At 40.4% G+C, this 17,312-nt stretch overlaps 1 protein-coding gene across 1 annotated transcript in view; it reads left to right on the top strand.

Annotated features, from left to right (window-relative positions):
* LOC108798207 (receptor-type tyrosine-protein phosphatase N2-like) overlaps positions 1-16,908 on the top strand; it is a 300,545-nt gene extending 283,637 nt beyond the window's left edge. Inside the window, exon 11 of the mRNA XM_018569937.1 lies at positions 16,785-16,908. Coding sequence (XP_018425439.1) covers positions 16,785-16,908 — 124 coding nt within the window. The remainder of the gene's footprint in view (positions 1-16,784) is intronic.
* The last annotated feature ends 404 nt before the right edge of the window (positions 16,909-17,312 follow it).

The following is a 17,312-nucleotide window of genomic DNA, read 5'->3' as shown; positions in this document are numbered from 1 at the left end:
AAGGGGATGTATTGCAGGGACAAGTCTATAATTTTGCCACTTTATAGATCATTGGTTCGACCTCATCTGGAGTACGCGGTCCAGTTCTGGTCACCAGTACTAAGAAAAGATGTCCTTGAGTTGGAAAAAGTCCAGCGGAGGGCAACCAAACTAATTAGGGGTATGGAGGACCAGAGCTACAAGACAAGGCTACTAAATTTAAACATGTTCACATTAGAGGTGAGGAGATTAAGGGGGGATATGATTTCCATGTACAAAATGTTCAATGGTGGTAGCAACATTAGCGATAAACTGTTTAAAATTAACTCAGTTACAAAAACTAGAGGCTATCACCTAAAATTGGTGGAAAAAAAATTCCAGCACAAGGGGCGAAGGGGGTTCTTCACAGTAAGATCATTTAGGGTCTGGAACTCACTGCCACAGGCGGTGATTTCAGCAAATAATGTGGAATTGTTCAAGAAACTTTTGGACGATTTCTTAAGGGACCGTAATATACAGGGGTACAGGTAATATACAGGGGTACAGGTACTCCTAGAATGAGATCCTAATAGGTTGGACTTGATGGACTAATGTCTTTATTCAACCTCAAATACTATGTAACTATGTAACATCTTAGTCAAAACAGTGATATAATATGTTAAAATGGAGATCTTGCCAAACTGTTTTGGGTAAAGTGGGGAAATATTAGAACCTTTGTTAGATATGTATTGCTGTTGAGGCCTACATTGGGGAGATTTGCCCTAGTTCATGTGTGTGTTATGTAGTGTGTTTTTGTAGTCTGTTTTTGCTTTGCCATCTGAAGACATGTTGGTACATTTAACAGTATATTCAACATATAATAAGAAATAAGATGGTTTAACCAACATGATCAAACATTTACAGGGTTATTCACAAAAGGGTGAAGAGTTTGGAGAAGTCAGGAGAAGTGAACAATCTAGGACAACATAGCTGAACTATAAAGTGAGGTGAATTGGATAATGTTTCCAAATCAGCTATTTTGGCCTAGATTGTTCCCTTCTCCTGCCTTCTCCAAACCCTTCACCCTTTTGTGAATAACCCTGTAGACTGTACACAGTAACCTCTAAGTGTGGCTTGTAAGTATGTTCAAAAAACACAGAAACGTACACAAATATAAAGCAATTTCTGGCATTTTTATAAATCAAGAAATCATAGTTGTTTTGTTACAAGACTAATAAATTCGGATCGTTTGCATGTTTCTTTTTTTTTTTTTTTGGTTTAAGATTATTATTTTTTCTGATGCCTGAAGGTCAATGGAACTGGTCAGGTCACTCTCTGCATGGGGTTTGCATTTTCTTCCTGTGCTTGCGTGGGTTTCCTCTGGCACTTCAAAGACATTCCGGAAGGTTAACTTGCTACGGTCTAACTCAGCTGTAGTATGTGCTTGCATGTATGTATGCCTTTGTTTGAGGTGGGACCTTAGAGTGTAAGCTCCTCAAGGGCAGGGACTGATGTGAATGTGCAGTATGTAAAACACTGTGTAAAACTTGTCAGTGATATATACTGTACATATATATATATATCAATAATAAGAGATGTATTTTTGTGAAATACACAAATTGAATAGAGTATAAGTATATGCTTCTTTGTACCAATGATTGAAACAAAAAGTGGGTGATACCCAATTTTCATTTAGTGAACTCGTATTTACTTAAAGTGTATTTAAAAACACAACAGCAAAAATGTAATATGTATATTTCAATTTACCAGTCCTTAGATGTGGTAGATGAATTTGTTTTCTTTTTTCTTTTTTTTAACCTGGTGATCCTGCCAGTAACACACTTCTTATCCTAGGTGACAGTGCTGGTTAGCAAAGTTGTCATCCTAGGACAGGAAGTGTGTTAGGACTACAAAACACCCAATATACCCCTCCTCTCATTGTCTCAACAACATGAGGGTGGAGTGTTCTGCAATCCTAACACACTTCCTGATAACATTATTTGAGGTAACCCTGCAGAGTGTACAGGACAAATGATAGCAATGGATTTCTGGCAGGATCAACAGGTATTTTCTTTTTCATCCATTCCTGTGCTAGATATGTTTATATTAATTTGCCTTGCATGATTGGGTGTTTGATGTTCAATATAATTTTCAGCAATGCACATGTATTTATTAGTAAATCAACCCAATAATGTACAGGATCTAATCCCTTTTAAATGTTGGAATAAGAGACCAGGATGTAAGTTTTTAGTAACATCTAACTTGCAAATAATATTATCACCTATCTAAATGTATACATAGTATTTGGGGTTGAATAAAGACATACGTCCATCAAGTCCAACCCATATAGGTCCACGCATCATCTCATTCTTAGGGATGCTGGTATCCCTGGATATTACGGTCCCTCAAGAAATTGTCCAAACGTTTCTTGAACAAATCTACACTCTTGGCTGAAATCACTGCCGATGGCAGTGAGTTCCAGACCTTAACCGCTCTTACTGTACTGTATTTCTTGATTATTAGCTGCATACTATTGATTTGAGTATTACTGTTCATTCTAGGTCCCCTTTTTTGTGTTTTTGCAGGAAGGATGTGCACTCATTGACACACAAGATTCTAAACTTATTTTTTCCACTAGAGGGTATAATAAACCCAACAAATATTTATTTGTGTGTAGTAGTGTAATAAAAACATGGCACACCGGGGATCATTTAAGGCGTGCAGAAATGAATACATAATTTAACTGCATAGTAAAAGCCTGTTGTAAAAGGTATAAATGTAAGTAATGGTCTGGCTGTTATTTCAGAGATGGAATATTGATTATAAGCTAGTGATTTCTGTTTGTTTCTTGGCTGTCTAAAGATATGTTTAGAGTTTTTTTATAGTCAGTTAATACTAACAAAAGTAATGCATTACCGGCGTTAATATTTTACAATGTGCTAATATATTAAGCTGTAAATAACTGATAATTGGGTAAGGCATAACTTAATGGGCAATATAATAACATAACAAAAACGTATATGGCATTCACTGTGCTGCATTTGTTTTAAATGAAAATAAACACGGTTCATTTTCACCTTTTGTGCCTCTCACTCCTGGAGGGAGGGCATGCAGGGGATGTTTTGCTGACCTATGTTCACCTTTTTGTTGAACTAACATTTTAGTAAATCAATCCAAAAGATTCAGAACTTATGTAAAGGCTAACAAATACAGTACATTAATATGTACTGTATACCCCTTTCTTTATATCAGGACTGGACAAATCCCAGGAAACCCCAATTCCAGCTGGCCTCTGACTTTTGACATTTTGCCTAGTTGTTGCCAGTGGAGCTGGCTCCTACAAAATCTGCTGATAGATATATCAGCGGCCAGCGAATGACCACCAATACATTTGACAAAGGCATTTATTGTCTCAACAGCCCCTGACTATTTTATGCAGTTCTTCTTTGAGGTAGGCAGAAAACATGGAATGGTTTTATGTAAATATGGCCGCTGTGGCAGGCTGGCCGGGTCCGTTGATCACAAAAATGCATCTTTGTCTCAGTAATCACATGCATTTTATTAAGCATGTATGTCATACATAAGGCTCCAAAGCAAAAATGTTACAAATAAAAACCTACTCCAACTTAGGAGGCTAACTAACATAGGATTACCTTTCTATCCTACTGGGTAGCTAAGCTGTAACCAGTACATAAAATAAACAAGAAAATAAACATCCAAATACCTTTGTCCATGTCTCTTAAGCTGGCAATGCAACAATAGATTTTCTGTAGATTTTCTATAGTTAGATGGAAAAAGTGCAACAGATCCCTCCATCTACGCTAAACTGTGTGGATGAAGGAATCTCGCACTGGGCCAAGCTTCAGTATCTTGCTCGTCTACCCCACTGGCTGTCAAAATACCTGAACAATGCCTGCATCCAATCAGATTGTTCAGGTATTTTGAGAGCCAGCGGGGCCGACTAACAAGATACTGAAGCTTGGCCCAGTGCGAGATTCCTTCATCCACACAGTTTAGCGTAGATGGAGGGATCTGTTGCACTTCCATCTGACCATAGAAAATCTGCAGATAATCTATAGGTGTATGGCCAGCTTTAGACTCTGACAAGGTTATTCACAAAAGGGTGGAGGGTTTGGAGAAGGCAGGAGAAGTAAACAATCTAGGACAACATAACTGAACTGGAAAGTGAGCTGAATTGGAGACTCTTTCCAAATCAGCTATTTTGGCCTAGATTATTCACTTCCCCTGCCTTCTCCAAACTCTTCACCCTTTTGTGAATAACCCTGTCAGTCTATGTATATCAGCCCAACTCCTCTCCAGTGAGCCCTGTTTGCCATGTGCACTGGGATCTTGTAGATCCTTAATTACATAGCAGTGTTCATTCACTCTGCCACACCCCTTAAGACCCCTTAACTTGCACACACTGCAATGAGAAAACGCCCCTGGTCAGCTGAAGATCATATCTCTTGACAGGTTTGTCAATCAAAGTGACAAGATTAGGTCATGCGGCAGGCAGTTGTCACTCTATTACAGGACGAGCCTGGTTAGGCCTCCATGGTAAGATCATCAGCTATCCTTTTAATAATACCTGCAGCTTTATAAAGATTCAAAACAGCTTTTCAAATTACATCACAATATTAAAGATGATGTGAGATTTTAGTGGGTTGGGTTTAAATATACTTTACCTTCTTCAATAAAATCTGTCATTATAAGAATCCAATCCAAAATGACTCTGTATACAAAGCAACTCTATGCAGATTTCTAATACAGAGCCAGAGATTTAAAGAAGAAAATGTAACCAACCCCACACTGCAAGGGTTAAATGCTAATTTTGTTCTTGGGTTTAAAATAACAAAGATATACAAACTCAAACCTCGGTCCTGCCTGGCTGCTAGGCCAGTCGTGCAGCTTCTCTTCCCCTCCACTCTGGCAATGCAGTGTCCCTCGCCGTCCTCATGTCTAACGCACTGATGTTAGACGTGATGACTCATGGGTCATTAGACTGCTGGAGCGAAAGGGGAGAGAGGCTGCAGGGACAAGCAGCCAGGTGGGACCAAGGTTTAGGTGAGTATATCTTTTTTATTTTAGACCTTAGACCAAAACGAGCAATTAACCCTTGCAGTGCTGAAGTATCTCCACTGCAAGGGTTACATTTTTCTCTGCCCTGTGTTTTTCCTTATGCAACCCGTTATTACTCCTAATATGAGCTCCTATAGACACTTTGGGCCTGTGGCTTATATAGAACCCATAAACGGCCATTAGCATTGATGGCCATTCCTTCCCATAATGCATATGCCTGCCTTACAATGCTGCTTGAATGCCCACAAAATCCGCACAGGCTATGGTTTATTCATAGAATGGCTCCAGTGGCTCCCTGTATGATGTGTTGATGCTCCTCACTTTTTTCTGTGGTGACTGGCTGGAACTAAGCTGGTTTTGGTGGATGATTCGATGCACAGTAGGCAGTCATCGCTTTGTGAGTCTGCTGCATGTGATCATTCAGCAATGGCGGTATGGATATGAATACCTTGTGTATAGATATAAATAGTGAAAGTAAAATCTGAGTTGCTACTCTGTGCTCTACAGTGCTGCCATATTACTTCATATGTGACTGGCATGCTCTTATTGGATCAAACATTTTTGTTGCAGTGGCTTTCTTCTCCTAATAAGATTATGGTTCCATCTTGAATCATATTTTGAAAATATCCATTTCCTTTCCAAAAAGAACGCACTGCGAAAGAAAGTATAACAAAACTACAAACCTGTCGAAGGCACGCTTCAATAAACTGTAGAAGCTGAAGTATGTTTGTGATCACAATAATTTGGCATATGAGATTTTAAGTTATAAAGCCATCATGTGCTTTATTAGACTATAAATAGGCATTTCACTTTCCTTTATATAACACTTTAAAATGATTATACCTCTTGCTGGGAAAATAACAAGTTGTTGCCGGGTGATTTTATTTTCCAAGCAGAGACCTGCATTTTATATTACTGTTACATACTGTTGTGCAGTCAGCATGTGTACCTGACTTCTGGTGCGTACAGTGTGACAGCTGTGCTTGAAAATACATACACATGACACGACCTCAAAGCTTGTCCTTCTGTCTTTAAAGTCTATAATAGATCTCTCATGCCATTCCTTCACTAGCCTTCAAAGGTGACTTCTTTACCTTAAATGCACAATACATTATTATTTTATATTGCATATTTAATGAATGAAATTGATGTTCCAGCCTACCTGTAGATAGGGTTACCTTTTGTAAAGCCAATATAGGACCAATTTAGAGAGGAGAAAAAGGAACAGTGAAATAAACTACCTAAGAACCAATAACTAATCTGTATGCTTTTGTAACGTGTTGTGGCTTTTAAAAAGAAAGGCTTGCCACATTCGTAAAGGGATTATCAAAGCTAAACTCTATGCAGGTATAAAAGGCACAACCTGGGGTTCAGCCTGTCCTACCTTGGAGAGCTGCAAATAAGTGTAAACTGTCCTGTATATAGTTGGTACCAGAGCACATCCATGTAAACGTCATACAGGTGTGCTGCCAAAGAGTTATGCTACTATGAATAACCATAGTACTGCGATGTAACAGACACTGCCATTTTACTTACATTGTCCTGTTAAGTGCTTCCATGTTTCACACAATGCCATAGTATAAATGCTGCCATGTTATAGATGGATTTAGCCACAGCCACTAGCCTTTAGGAAAATATTTTAAGAAACCTTGCCATGTTACAGAAACGTTACCTTTCATGTGACAGATATCATTCCTTGTTTGAAAGGCTGTCCTGATAAGGTAAGAGACACTGCTTGGTGTTGGCATCTGCTGTTAAGAAATTAAATGGCACCTCCATGCATAATCCATAGGGAACCAATGCTGATCCACCAGCTTCCCAAATTACACTGAAGTGGAAGTGGTCCCAAGTGATTAGTTTTGATTTCAAATGTGGCATATGATGTCATTCCCAGAGCTCAACTTCAGTCCACACCAGGTGGTTGGCTGATCATCATATGGTTTTGTGTGCTATGCATGAGCAAACAATTACTTATGGGGGTCATTTTACCAATATGCCACCATTAATCAGACAGCCAGTTCTTCGTTGCTTAGTACAAAGGCTACTTTTCAGTCCAGTTATGCTTTAAGAAGAAAGCCATTAGGAAGACCTTCAGCACAGGCAATTGAACAGGGACCCCTGCTTGCCTGCCTATATGACATGTAAGCACAGTAGTTCCAGAGGTGCTATTGTAACAAGTTCCAGTGATGTTGTGACCTTTCACTGCACCGTTGCACATGTATGTTTATTACACGTGTCTGTCACTGGAGCTTGAATAGGTCCTGGGTAGAAACCAAGAAAGAAACCACTAGGTAACATTATATAAGTGGAAGCATGGCAGTCTTCTCTGTCAGCTTCTCATATTCAACTATTGATTTTCAAATGCTGGACTACAACACTTGCCAGAAGGCAAGAGGCTTTGCCATTCACAGTTAACATGGATCTGGCAAATCCCCATCACCATCAATTTTTACAGGCAGATTGGATGCAATAGAATAAAAGAATTCAATATGAATAAGGTAGAATATGCAGGTATAAAAACATTTAAAAATGGTGGGGAATGTTTAAGACCACCCAGACCATTAATTTCAAAAACATTTCCATAAGATTTTATGTACATTTAGCATATTTTATGCATGCTATGTGGCTGCTGCTGGGTGCTACCATCTTGCAGTCTGAGCTGTCACTCAAGTGAAACTCTATATTATTCACCTTCACTCCTCCTGTTGCTTCATGATAGGTTATGTAGGTGGGTGAAGAGAGAGGTGGAGGAGCTGGGGCAACATACACAGTAATTAGATACTCCCAGAAGAGGAGGGGGCTATGATGTAACAGATGGGAGAGGAGACTGTGGCGGTGCTTGAAAATTGACTCTTTTGGGAGTGGTCAATTTCCCCACAGTGTTCAAAGGGACATTGCAAGTAAATGAAAGAACTCCAGGCAAAAGTGTTCTTAACCCTTGCAGTGGGGCTACCCCTGCACTACAAGAGTTAAGTGCTTGTGTTTGTCTGGGTGCTAAAAAAAATGATACTCAGTAGGGATGCACAGATACTAAGTACCGTACTTGGTACAAGTTCAAATACTTTTCCAGCTCCATTGAAAGACTAGACTAGAGAAAAACTCAAAAGTTAGGAGGCAGCTGTCATTTTTAGGGAGCATCGGCTATTCGTGCATTCCTGTTTTAATGTATGATTTGTTTTATATCTATCTATCTCTCTCTCTCTCTCTCTCTCTCTATATATATTTCCTGTATATAGTTGGTACCAGAGCACATCCATGTAAACGTCATACAGGTGTGCTGCCAAAGAGTTATGCTACTATGAATAACCATAGTACTGCGATGTAACAGACACTGCCATTTTACTTACATTGTCCTGTTAAGTGCTTCCATGTTTCACACAATGCCATAGTATAAATGCTGCCATGTTATAGATGGATTTAGCCACAGCCACTAGCCTTTAGGAAAATATTTTAAGAAACCTTGCCATGTTACAGAAACGTTACCTTTCATGTGACAGATATCATTCCTTGTTTGAAAGGCTGTCCTGATAAGGTAAGAGACACTGCTTGGTGTTGGCATCTGCTGTTAAGAAATTAAATGGCACCTCCATGCATAATCCATAGGGAACCAATGCTGATCCACCAGCTTCCCAAATTACACTGAAGTGGAAGTGGTCCCAAGTGATTAGTTTTGATTTCAAATGTGGCATATGATGTCATTCCCAGAGCTCAACTTCAGTCCACACCAGGTGGTTGGCTGATCATCATATGGTTTTGTGTGCTATGCATGAGCAAACAATTACTTATGGGGGTCATTTTACCAATATGCCACCATTAATCAGACAGCCAGTTCTTCGTTGCTTAGTACAAAGGCTACTTTTCAGTCCAGTTATGCTTTAAGAAGAAAGCCATTAGGAAGACCTTCAGCACAGGCAATTGAACAGGGACCCCTGCTTGCCTGCCTATATGACATGTAAGCACAGTAGTTCCAGAGGTGCTATTGTAACAAGTTCCAGTGATGTTGTGACCTTTCACTGCACCGTTGCACATGTATGTTTATTACACGTGTCTGTCACTGGAGCTTGAATAGGTCCTGGGTAGAAACCAAGAAAGAAACCACTAGGTAACATTATATAAGTGGAAGCATGGCAGTCTTCTCTGTCAGCTTCTCATATTCAACTATTGATTTTCAAATGCTGGACTACAACACTTGCCAGAAGGCAAGAGGCTTTGCCATTCACAGTTAACATGGATCTGGCAAATCCCCATCACCATCAATTTTTACAGGCAGATTGGATGCAATAGAATAAAAGAATTCAATATGAATAAGGTAGAATATGCAGGTATAAAAACATTTAAAAATGGTGGGGAATGTTTAAGACCACCCAGACCATTAATTTCAAAAACATTTCCATAAGATTTTATGTACATTTAGCATATTTTATGCATGCTATGTGGCTGCTGCTGGGTGCTACCATCTTGCAGTCTGAGCTGTCACTCAAGTGAAACTCTATATTATTCACCTTCACTCCTCCTGTTGCTTCATGATAGGTTATGTAGGTGGGTGAAGAGAGAGGTGGAGGAGCTGGGGCAACATACACAGTAATTAGATACTCCCAGAAGAGGAGGGGGCTATGATGTAACAGATGGGAGAGGAGACTGGGGGGGTGCTTGAAAATTGACTCTTTTGGGAGTGGTCAATTTCCCCACAGTGTTCAAAGGGACATTGCAAGTAAATGAAAGAACTCCAGGCAAAAGTGTTCTTAACCCTTGCAGTGGGGCTACCCCTGCACTACAAGAGTTAAGTGCTTGTGTTTGTCTGGGTGCTAAAAAAAATGATACTCAGTAGGGATGCACAGATACTATAATATAAGCAGTTAAAATATTTGATTTTTTTTTTGTGTGTTTTTATCTGCAATTTAAGTTGGTGACAGGGTCTCTTCACTGTAAACAGGACATTATGCCATAAGAAAACAGACGTAGCAAATTTGTTATTTTTCAGCCTTGAAATCTTTTGTTCCTGTTTATGGTCATCTTTTAAAGCTTGCGTAAAGTGAGATAATTGTACTCTTTGCCAGCGAGTATGAAAACTATTGAGCAGAGATATAAAAAGCAGGCCATGAGTAGCAGTTAAAATATTTGATTTTTTTTTTGTGTGTTTTTATCTGCAATTTAAGTTGGTGACAGGGTCTCTTCACTGTAAACAGGACATTATGCCATAAGAAAACAGACGTAGCAAATTTGTTATTTTTCAGCCTTGAAATCTTTTGTTCCTGTTTATGGTCATCTTTTAAAGCTTGCGTAAAGTGAGATAATTGTACTCTTTGCCAGCGAGTATGAAAACTATTGAGCAGAGATATAAAAAGCAGGCCATGAGAACCGTCAACTCCATAAGAGCAAGACCTTGAAGTTCAAGTTTTTTCCTGGGTACTCGAGTGTGTCAAGGGAGCTGGTCATAATGCTTATACACAGACATGTGATAGATATCACCTAGATGGCTTCTGAATCAACTGCCCCAGTTAAGAAGTAAAGTGATAGTTTTCCTGAGAGATGTGAAAAGGGAATTCTGTAAAAAGTGAGTAATTTTAAAGAGAAAATGTGGCATTGCAAACTTACCTCTTTGACATTAAAAAAAAAAAAAAAAAAAAAAAAATCATTGACATGAGCCTTCAACTGCAGGTTTTAGCACAAACATTTCCATGTTGCAGGATAAAGTGAAAGACTGCAGGAAAAAGCCCATAGTTCTGTAGAAGCGAGCCTGTTTACCTTGTTTCTCTCCCACACCTCAAAGTTTTGTGAAGAAAATGACATCTGTCTAGCTGAGAGTGTTAAAAACATCATCGGAGAGTGTTTGACAAATGTCGAATTGCTTGCTTTCCAAGTGTTGAAGAAAAAGAAGATACATAATAACAGCAGATTTCAAATCCTTTCCATGGCCATGGTATGGAGGAGGCAGGAATTCCTTATGATGCAAAAGAAAGATTCTTTGAACTTTCTTCAGACAGTATCAGACAGTACACAGAAAACACAGCAAGAGGGGCTGGAAGATATTTCAGCGATTTGACGGATACAGAAAAAGGAATAACCACAGCTAAATACATGTTTACTTAAAAGAGAACTAAGGGGTCTATTCACGAAGCTGCCGAAGGATCTGGCTGTAGCTTCGGCCGATCCTTCGGCTAGCTTCGGCCCCAGGACCCCTTCGGTTCAGTAGAACCGAAGGGGTGCTGTACGGCCTATTCACAATAGCCCGTACAGCTCCCGATCATGGCCGAGCGGCTCAGCCGAGCCGAACGCATATGCATCGGCTCAGCTGAGCCGTGCTGAAAGCCGAAGCTGGCCGGCCGCTCGACCTGCTTCTGACAGCTGGGCGGAGCCAGCCATGATCTTACGGCTGGCTCCGGCCACTTTCAGAGAGATCAGCGTCCCTGGTTAACTGCTAACCAGGGACACTGATCTCCAAACAGCAAACTCTCCCTGGCGCCCCGGGAGTCTCCTGCTCCCGGCCGCCAAGGGGAGAAACAGTGCTGTGTCTTTTTTTCTTTATTCTGACACGAGCATGTCAGAATAGAAAAAAAAAATATTTTTCCCATTGAAAAGCATTGGGACATTACTATTGTGCTAAAATTAGCCGTACCAGCCTGAAGTGAATAGCCGAACAGTGTTCAGCTCACTTCACTTCAGATCGGTCATTCACTCGGCTGCCCTCGGCAGCTTCGTGAATAGACCTCTAAGTGTTTCTCCCCATAGTTCTCTTAAGGGTCACGGGAGGACATATACTAGCATCCTCCCATGACCCAAAGCTCAATATATAGCGAGTTTCAGTTCGCAGTATACTGAGAAGGCCGCAGTCGGGACGGATCCCGACATTACTGTCGAGATCCACACAGCTGCGTGAATGACAGCTGGCTCAGGCCATTCCTCCAGTTAGTGCTGGAGGATCGGAGCTGGGAGGGGAGAAATCCCCGTAAGGAGCCATGACTGCCAGTCACCGCTCTCTGTAGGGAGATGATCGAGAAGTGAGCGAGCGACGGTATGTGTTCGCTCATTTTCCGATCTATTGAGCCGACGTGTGACAGTTTAATTGTTGCACGTCGCCTCGAACTATGATTTTCATTCACCTCATACAGGTGAAACTCGAATAATTAGAATATCGTGCAAAAGTAATTGCAGTAAGTGCTGCAAAAGGGGCCCAAACCAAGTACTGAGTACATATGCATGCTTATACTTTTCAGAGGTCCGATATTGTTCTATGTACAATCCTTGTTTTATTAATTGCATGTAATAATCTACTTTTTTGAGGTTGTGGATTTGGGGTTCTTGGGGTTTTCATGAGCTGTAAGCCATAATCATCAAAATTATGACAAATCACGGCTTGAACTATCTTGCTTTGCATGTAATGAGTCTATCTCATATATTAGTTTCACCTTTTAAGTTGCATTAGTGAAATAAATGAACTTTGCACGATATTCTAATTATTCGAGTTTCACCTGTAGTTCTCCTTTAAACAATTCCTCCATTAAGCTTCATCATACCGAAATATTGGAAAACTTGCTTCTCTCATCTATACATTCTCAACATTTAAATGACAAACCCCCAGTGTGAAGAAAGCGACCTGATTTTTGGAATCGGTACACAGCAAAGTCTATTTATAAACTATTTGCTCTGTGAATGGCTAAAAACGTTTGTTCTGTGCAAATAGAGGCAAAAACAAATGCTCTTTGTATATTTCCTTTTCAGGTCGAATGTAACATTTGGAAAATGCCACATTGAGGTCACTAGATGGAGCTGGGGAGCAGAGAAATAAAATACTTTTTTAAAATGGTAAAAATAAAATGCTGATTTGCGGGCTTTCTGTGGCAGAATAGTCTGAGTAAATCTTTGCCATAAAGACTTCTTTTTACCTGTCAGTAATTTTTTTCTGTACTCTGTACTCATACATGCACAGCTCAGCATGCAGACACGGCATGCCAAGATGGAGTAACTCCTGTGTGCATTCACTGGAGTTGAGTCATTGGGCTCAAACAATCAACCAGCACCAGAAAGCTCGGGAGCTGGAGAGGCAACATAGGACAGCACATTGCTTAAAGAAGAACTCCAGAAAATGTGTTTATTAACCCTTGCAGTTGTGCTCCCCCCACACTGCAAGGGTTAAGTGTTCATTTGTGTCTAGCGGCTAAAATAGCAAAGTTATATTCACCTGACGCTACGAAGTAGCCAGCTATCACAGAACTCCCTTCAGCCTGTCTCCCCTCCCTGCAGCATTGGAATCTTCCTGAGTGTCCTCACGTCTATAGCACTGGCGTAATGATTTACATGACAACCGCTGCAGAGGAGGGGGGGATACTTTAGAAGGCCCGGTCTCAGAAGAAGCCAGCTCAGACCTTCGAGTGAGGTTTATTTTTATCCTAGACACAAATGAGCACTTAACCCTTGCAGTACGGAGGTAGACCCACTGCAAGGTTTAATAAAAGTTTTTTTTTGGGCAGGGAAATCAGTAAATCTACATATATTTTACCTGTATATGTACCTGTCTGCCTGGAGTTGCACTTCAATATTGAAAGTAAAGGAACAGTGTAAGAAAATGAAAATTACTTTATTGTTAAGGCTTGAAATATTCCAGCTCTCCTCGCACTAGGTCACAAGTTTGGCCGCCGCTGAGCCTTCCATTCTCTGATGCGTGGCTCAGAATAAAATGTTCTTTAAATAATGGATACACTCAATGCTTTCTTTTGAACTGGCAAGTTTTTGTACAGAATCTTTTATAGCATCCTCTATTAATTTAAATCAAAGTGTGTCTTGCCGTAGCTTCCTTTAAAATGCCTTTTTGCTTGATGTGGTGTTTTGTGGTTTAGATTGTGATCACACAGCCCTGCTTTCAATTTCTTTTTGATTTCTCCTAATCATACCACACTACCACACGGACCTCCCTCTCCTGCGAGTTCCGGATTTGATGCATTTACGACGTTCATGACAAATCCTAACCCAAATGTTGTTGCCATGGCAACAAAGGTGCCTGTTCACAGTTTGTATTGCTGTGTTTATTGCATTATTCTGCTCAAGTGTCTGTAGAGAGAAAAAAAAGTGTGTGTGTAAATCTGTCATTAAATAGAAAGATAAACATACAGTTGTGCTTATATCTACAAACTTAAAGTCACGTCTTCAATATCTGATGTTTACTATTGTAACTGATTTCCTGATATAACCATTCTGCCCATGCTGATCTTGCATAATAGGCAGTATACATGCCTTTCATTCTTCTAGAGAGATTGCGTTGTAAAGACCAGCAGAAGACTGCTTGTCAGGGTTAGGAAACTGAAAAAAATTAGGACAGGAGTGAGGGTAGCTGTGTACAAAATGTATTTGTTACCTTGAAGCAACACTAAACAGTAAACTGAGGATCATCCATCGGAGCAGGGAGGTAAGTCAAAGACAAAACAACAGATGGGGTACAAACACACACTCAGAAGACTTAGGATGAAGTAGGCTGTTTTGCTGGTGAATGGTAAAATGGTGTATTACAAGGGGTAGGACCAGGGAGTGCCTTCACCCGTGCTTCTAATGGTGAGGAAGAAGTTGAGCAGCAGTGTTCCCCAGGTCATACCTTTAAAGTTAAAGCAGAACAAGACCCTTCAATTGAATGGTCTCCCAAAACAGTTACTTTCAAGGCATGACAACTGTCAAGGTTGCCCATGTGCTTATTTCAGCTCTAACTTTTTAAACTCTCCATTGGCTGGTGTCATAGCTAATCACATGTGCAGCACGATGGCAACTGCCATCCAAATAGAGTCTAAGATGGCACCTTCCTTGACTGTAAGGGATAGTCGGGTGTTGTTCTGATTTAACCTATCAGTTGTAGCTCTGATTTAACATTTATTGATTCCACAATTATCAGGAAGATGAGAAGAGATATCCAACATGTTTTAGGGGCTCAACAATCCCAATTCATCAGAGATTAAGCAATTTCTTGCACACATTCAAAAGGACTCATAACACATGACCCTGGGCTTGTATTTCAGAGACAAAATGGGGTAGTCAGGGGGTGCCATCAGTAGCACCTTTGCAGCCACACTGGCTGCAAAGTGTGGTTTTGGGGCTTCCTTGTGCTTGGTTACAAACAGATTTCATAAACTGGGTGACCCATGGGAGAAACCCATTTTTGTGAATAGCTGCTGAACCCAGATCACTGGGCCAAAACATAGGCACTCCAACAACCACCTAAAAAACTGGGTGCAGTGCCTCAATCTCACCTCCTCTTGCACATAGAGGTAACATGGAAGGAGACTAAGAGAGACTAGGTTAAAGGGTAACCTGCAAGCACACAAGAAGTGTAGAGATTGGCAGCACATTAGGTGGAAGTAACAAAGCAATTGAACACAACAGCATAGATAGCGAGATAGAAGATGAAAGGGATCAAGGTGGCAAGCGAGAGGCTAGGATAGCAGAGACAAGAGAAAATTCCCAATCTGACAATGATCCAGCTCTATCCCTATGAGAATACAATCTTAAATACCTATAGGCAGAGTACAAACAAAACTCAGGAAGCGGGCAGAGAAGGTAGGTGACACAGGGTACAGTATGGGCTGATAGACAAGGCTGAGTAGGTCAGAGACACGGTCAAAGAGACAGGAAACATACCACTAACAAAGGGATACCAGGGTAGACGTGTAGAAAGTTGGAACAATAAACTGTAAGCCAGGAACCCCTGATTCTAACCCTTTAAAAATCATTATGTTTTGGCACTTGGGGAAACACAGGTTACAGCTTTTAGCTTGTATAAACATAAGAATATGCTGTTTATGGAGATATAACGTATAGGATATGCCACAGTCATGAAATAAAGTAAAGGTAGATTTACCCTAAATAGCAGGTTACTACCCTGTTACTGGATACAGCTTTTACCCCTGTACAGTTACAACAGAAACTCAATCATCCATTCAAGTTGTGGTTTCAGTAACTCAGAGTGCCACTTATCCTCAGACCTCCTTTTTAAGGCATCAAAAAAATATGCTTCTCTTTTTTTGATGCCTTGTGTTTGGTTACAGACTGGAATCTATCTATACACACCAGTATAATGGTTTTCTTACACATCACGGGGCCACTCTGGGGAAACATAAATATTTTCGACTCCTTGTTTAGGCCACCGCTAATATCAGTGCTGAGTCTTTCTTGTGGTATAATGTGCAGAGCCAATGATGGAGGGCAGTATGTTCAGGAGAGGAGCATGGAGCAAATGATGATGGACAGTATGTGCAGGAGAAGGGTGTGGAGAAAATGATGGCGGACAGCATGTTCAGAGGAGTATGGAGCAAATGATGATGGACAGTATGTGCAGGAGAGGAGTGTAGAGCAAATTATGGCAGGCATTATGTGCAGGAGAAGAATGTGGAGCAAATGATGGCAGGCAGTATGTTCAGGAGAAGGGGTTGGGGCAAATAGTGGTGGGCAGTATGTGCAGGAGAAGAATGTGGAGCAAATACCTGTGGTCAGTATGTGCAGGAGAAGAGTGTGGAGCAAATGATGGTTGGTAGTATATGCAGAAGAATGTGAAGCAAATGATGGTGGGCAGTTTGTTCAGATAACGAGTTGAGCTGATCGTGATATTGTGATTGGAAACAGTACATGTGGCGATATTTCTGGTGCAGTCTGTTTTCCTTGTCACTTTCTTTATATAACTATATTGGATTGCAATGTGTGGGTGGGTGTCAACACGTCACCTATTTTCAGTTTCTTAAAAGATTAATTTGTCTTCCTTTTGAATGTTGCAGTGTGTCAGGATCAGCGGTAGTGTTTCAAGTCCGCCCCAATATCCAGAATTTGACAACAGAGCGTGTGGCAAATGCAGCAGGTACTGTCAGTCTTCATTTCATATACTATGATGATCATACCTGACTAACTTGTTTATAGTTATTTTTAACCTTGCGTTTTAAGCTGGAGTTCAGTCTTACAAAATGTGTGCAAAAAATTCAATAATATGTATGAAAATGTTTTAAACACATATTATCATAATGTCACTTTTGTGAAGTGTTCAGTCAATCATCCAATCAGTGTCTGACTGCTACTTTTCTAGGGAAGTTTTGACATTGAATGTAAACATCTAGCTCTGCAAAACAGATGTTTCCATGTGCAAACATTTTTGCCCCATGGCAGGCAGTGAATTCATAACTGCACTGTAAGATGATAGCTGCAAACCTATAAACTGTAGTTGTCAAACAACATGGCTCCTAGAGAGATATAACTATTCAGCAGAGGATAGAAGGCACTTTCCCAGAGTCTATATGGACACAAGATGGGTC

The sequence above is a fragment of the Nanorana parkeri genome, unplaced genomic scaffold (assembly GCF_000935625.1).
Source record: "Nanorana parkeri isolate BGI_ZX_2015 unplaced genomic scaffold, ASM93562v1 scaffold1427, whole genome shotgun sequence".
NCBI classification, from domain to species: Eukaryota; Metazoa; Chordata; class Amphibia; order Anura; family Dicroglossidae; genus Nanorana; species Nanorana parkeri.
The sequence above is the reverse complement of the archived record's forward strand: the minus strand, read 5'-3'. Positions and strand labels throughout refer to the sequence as shown.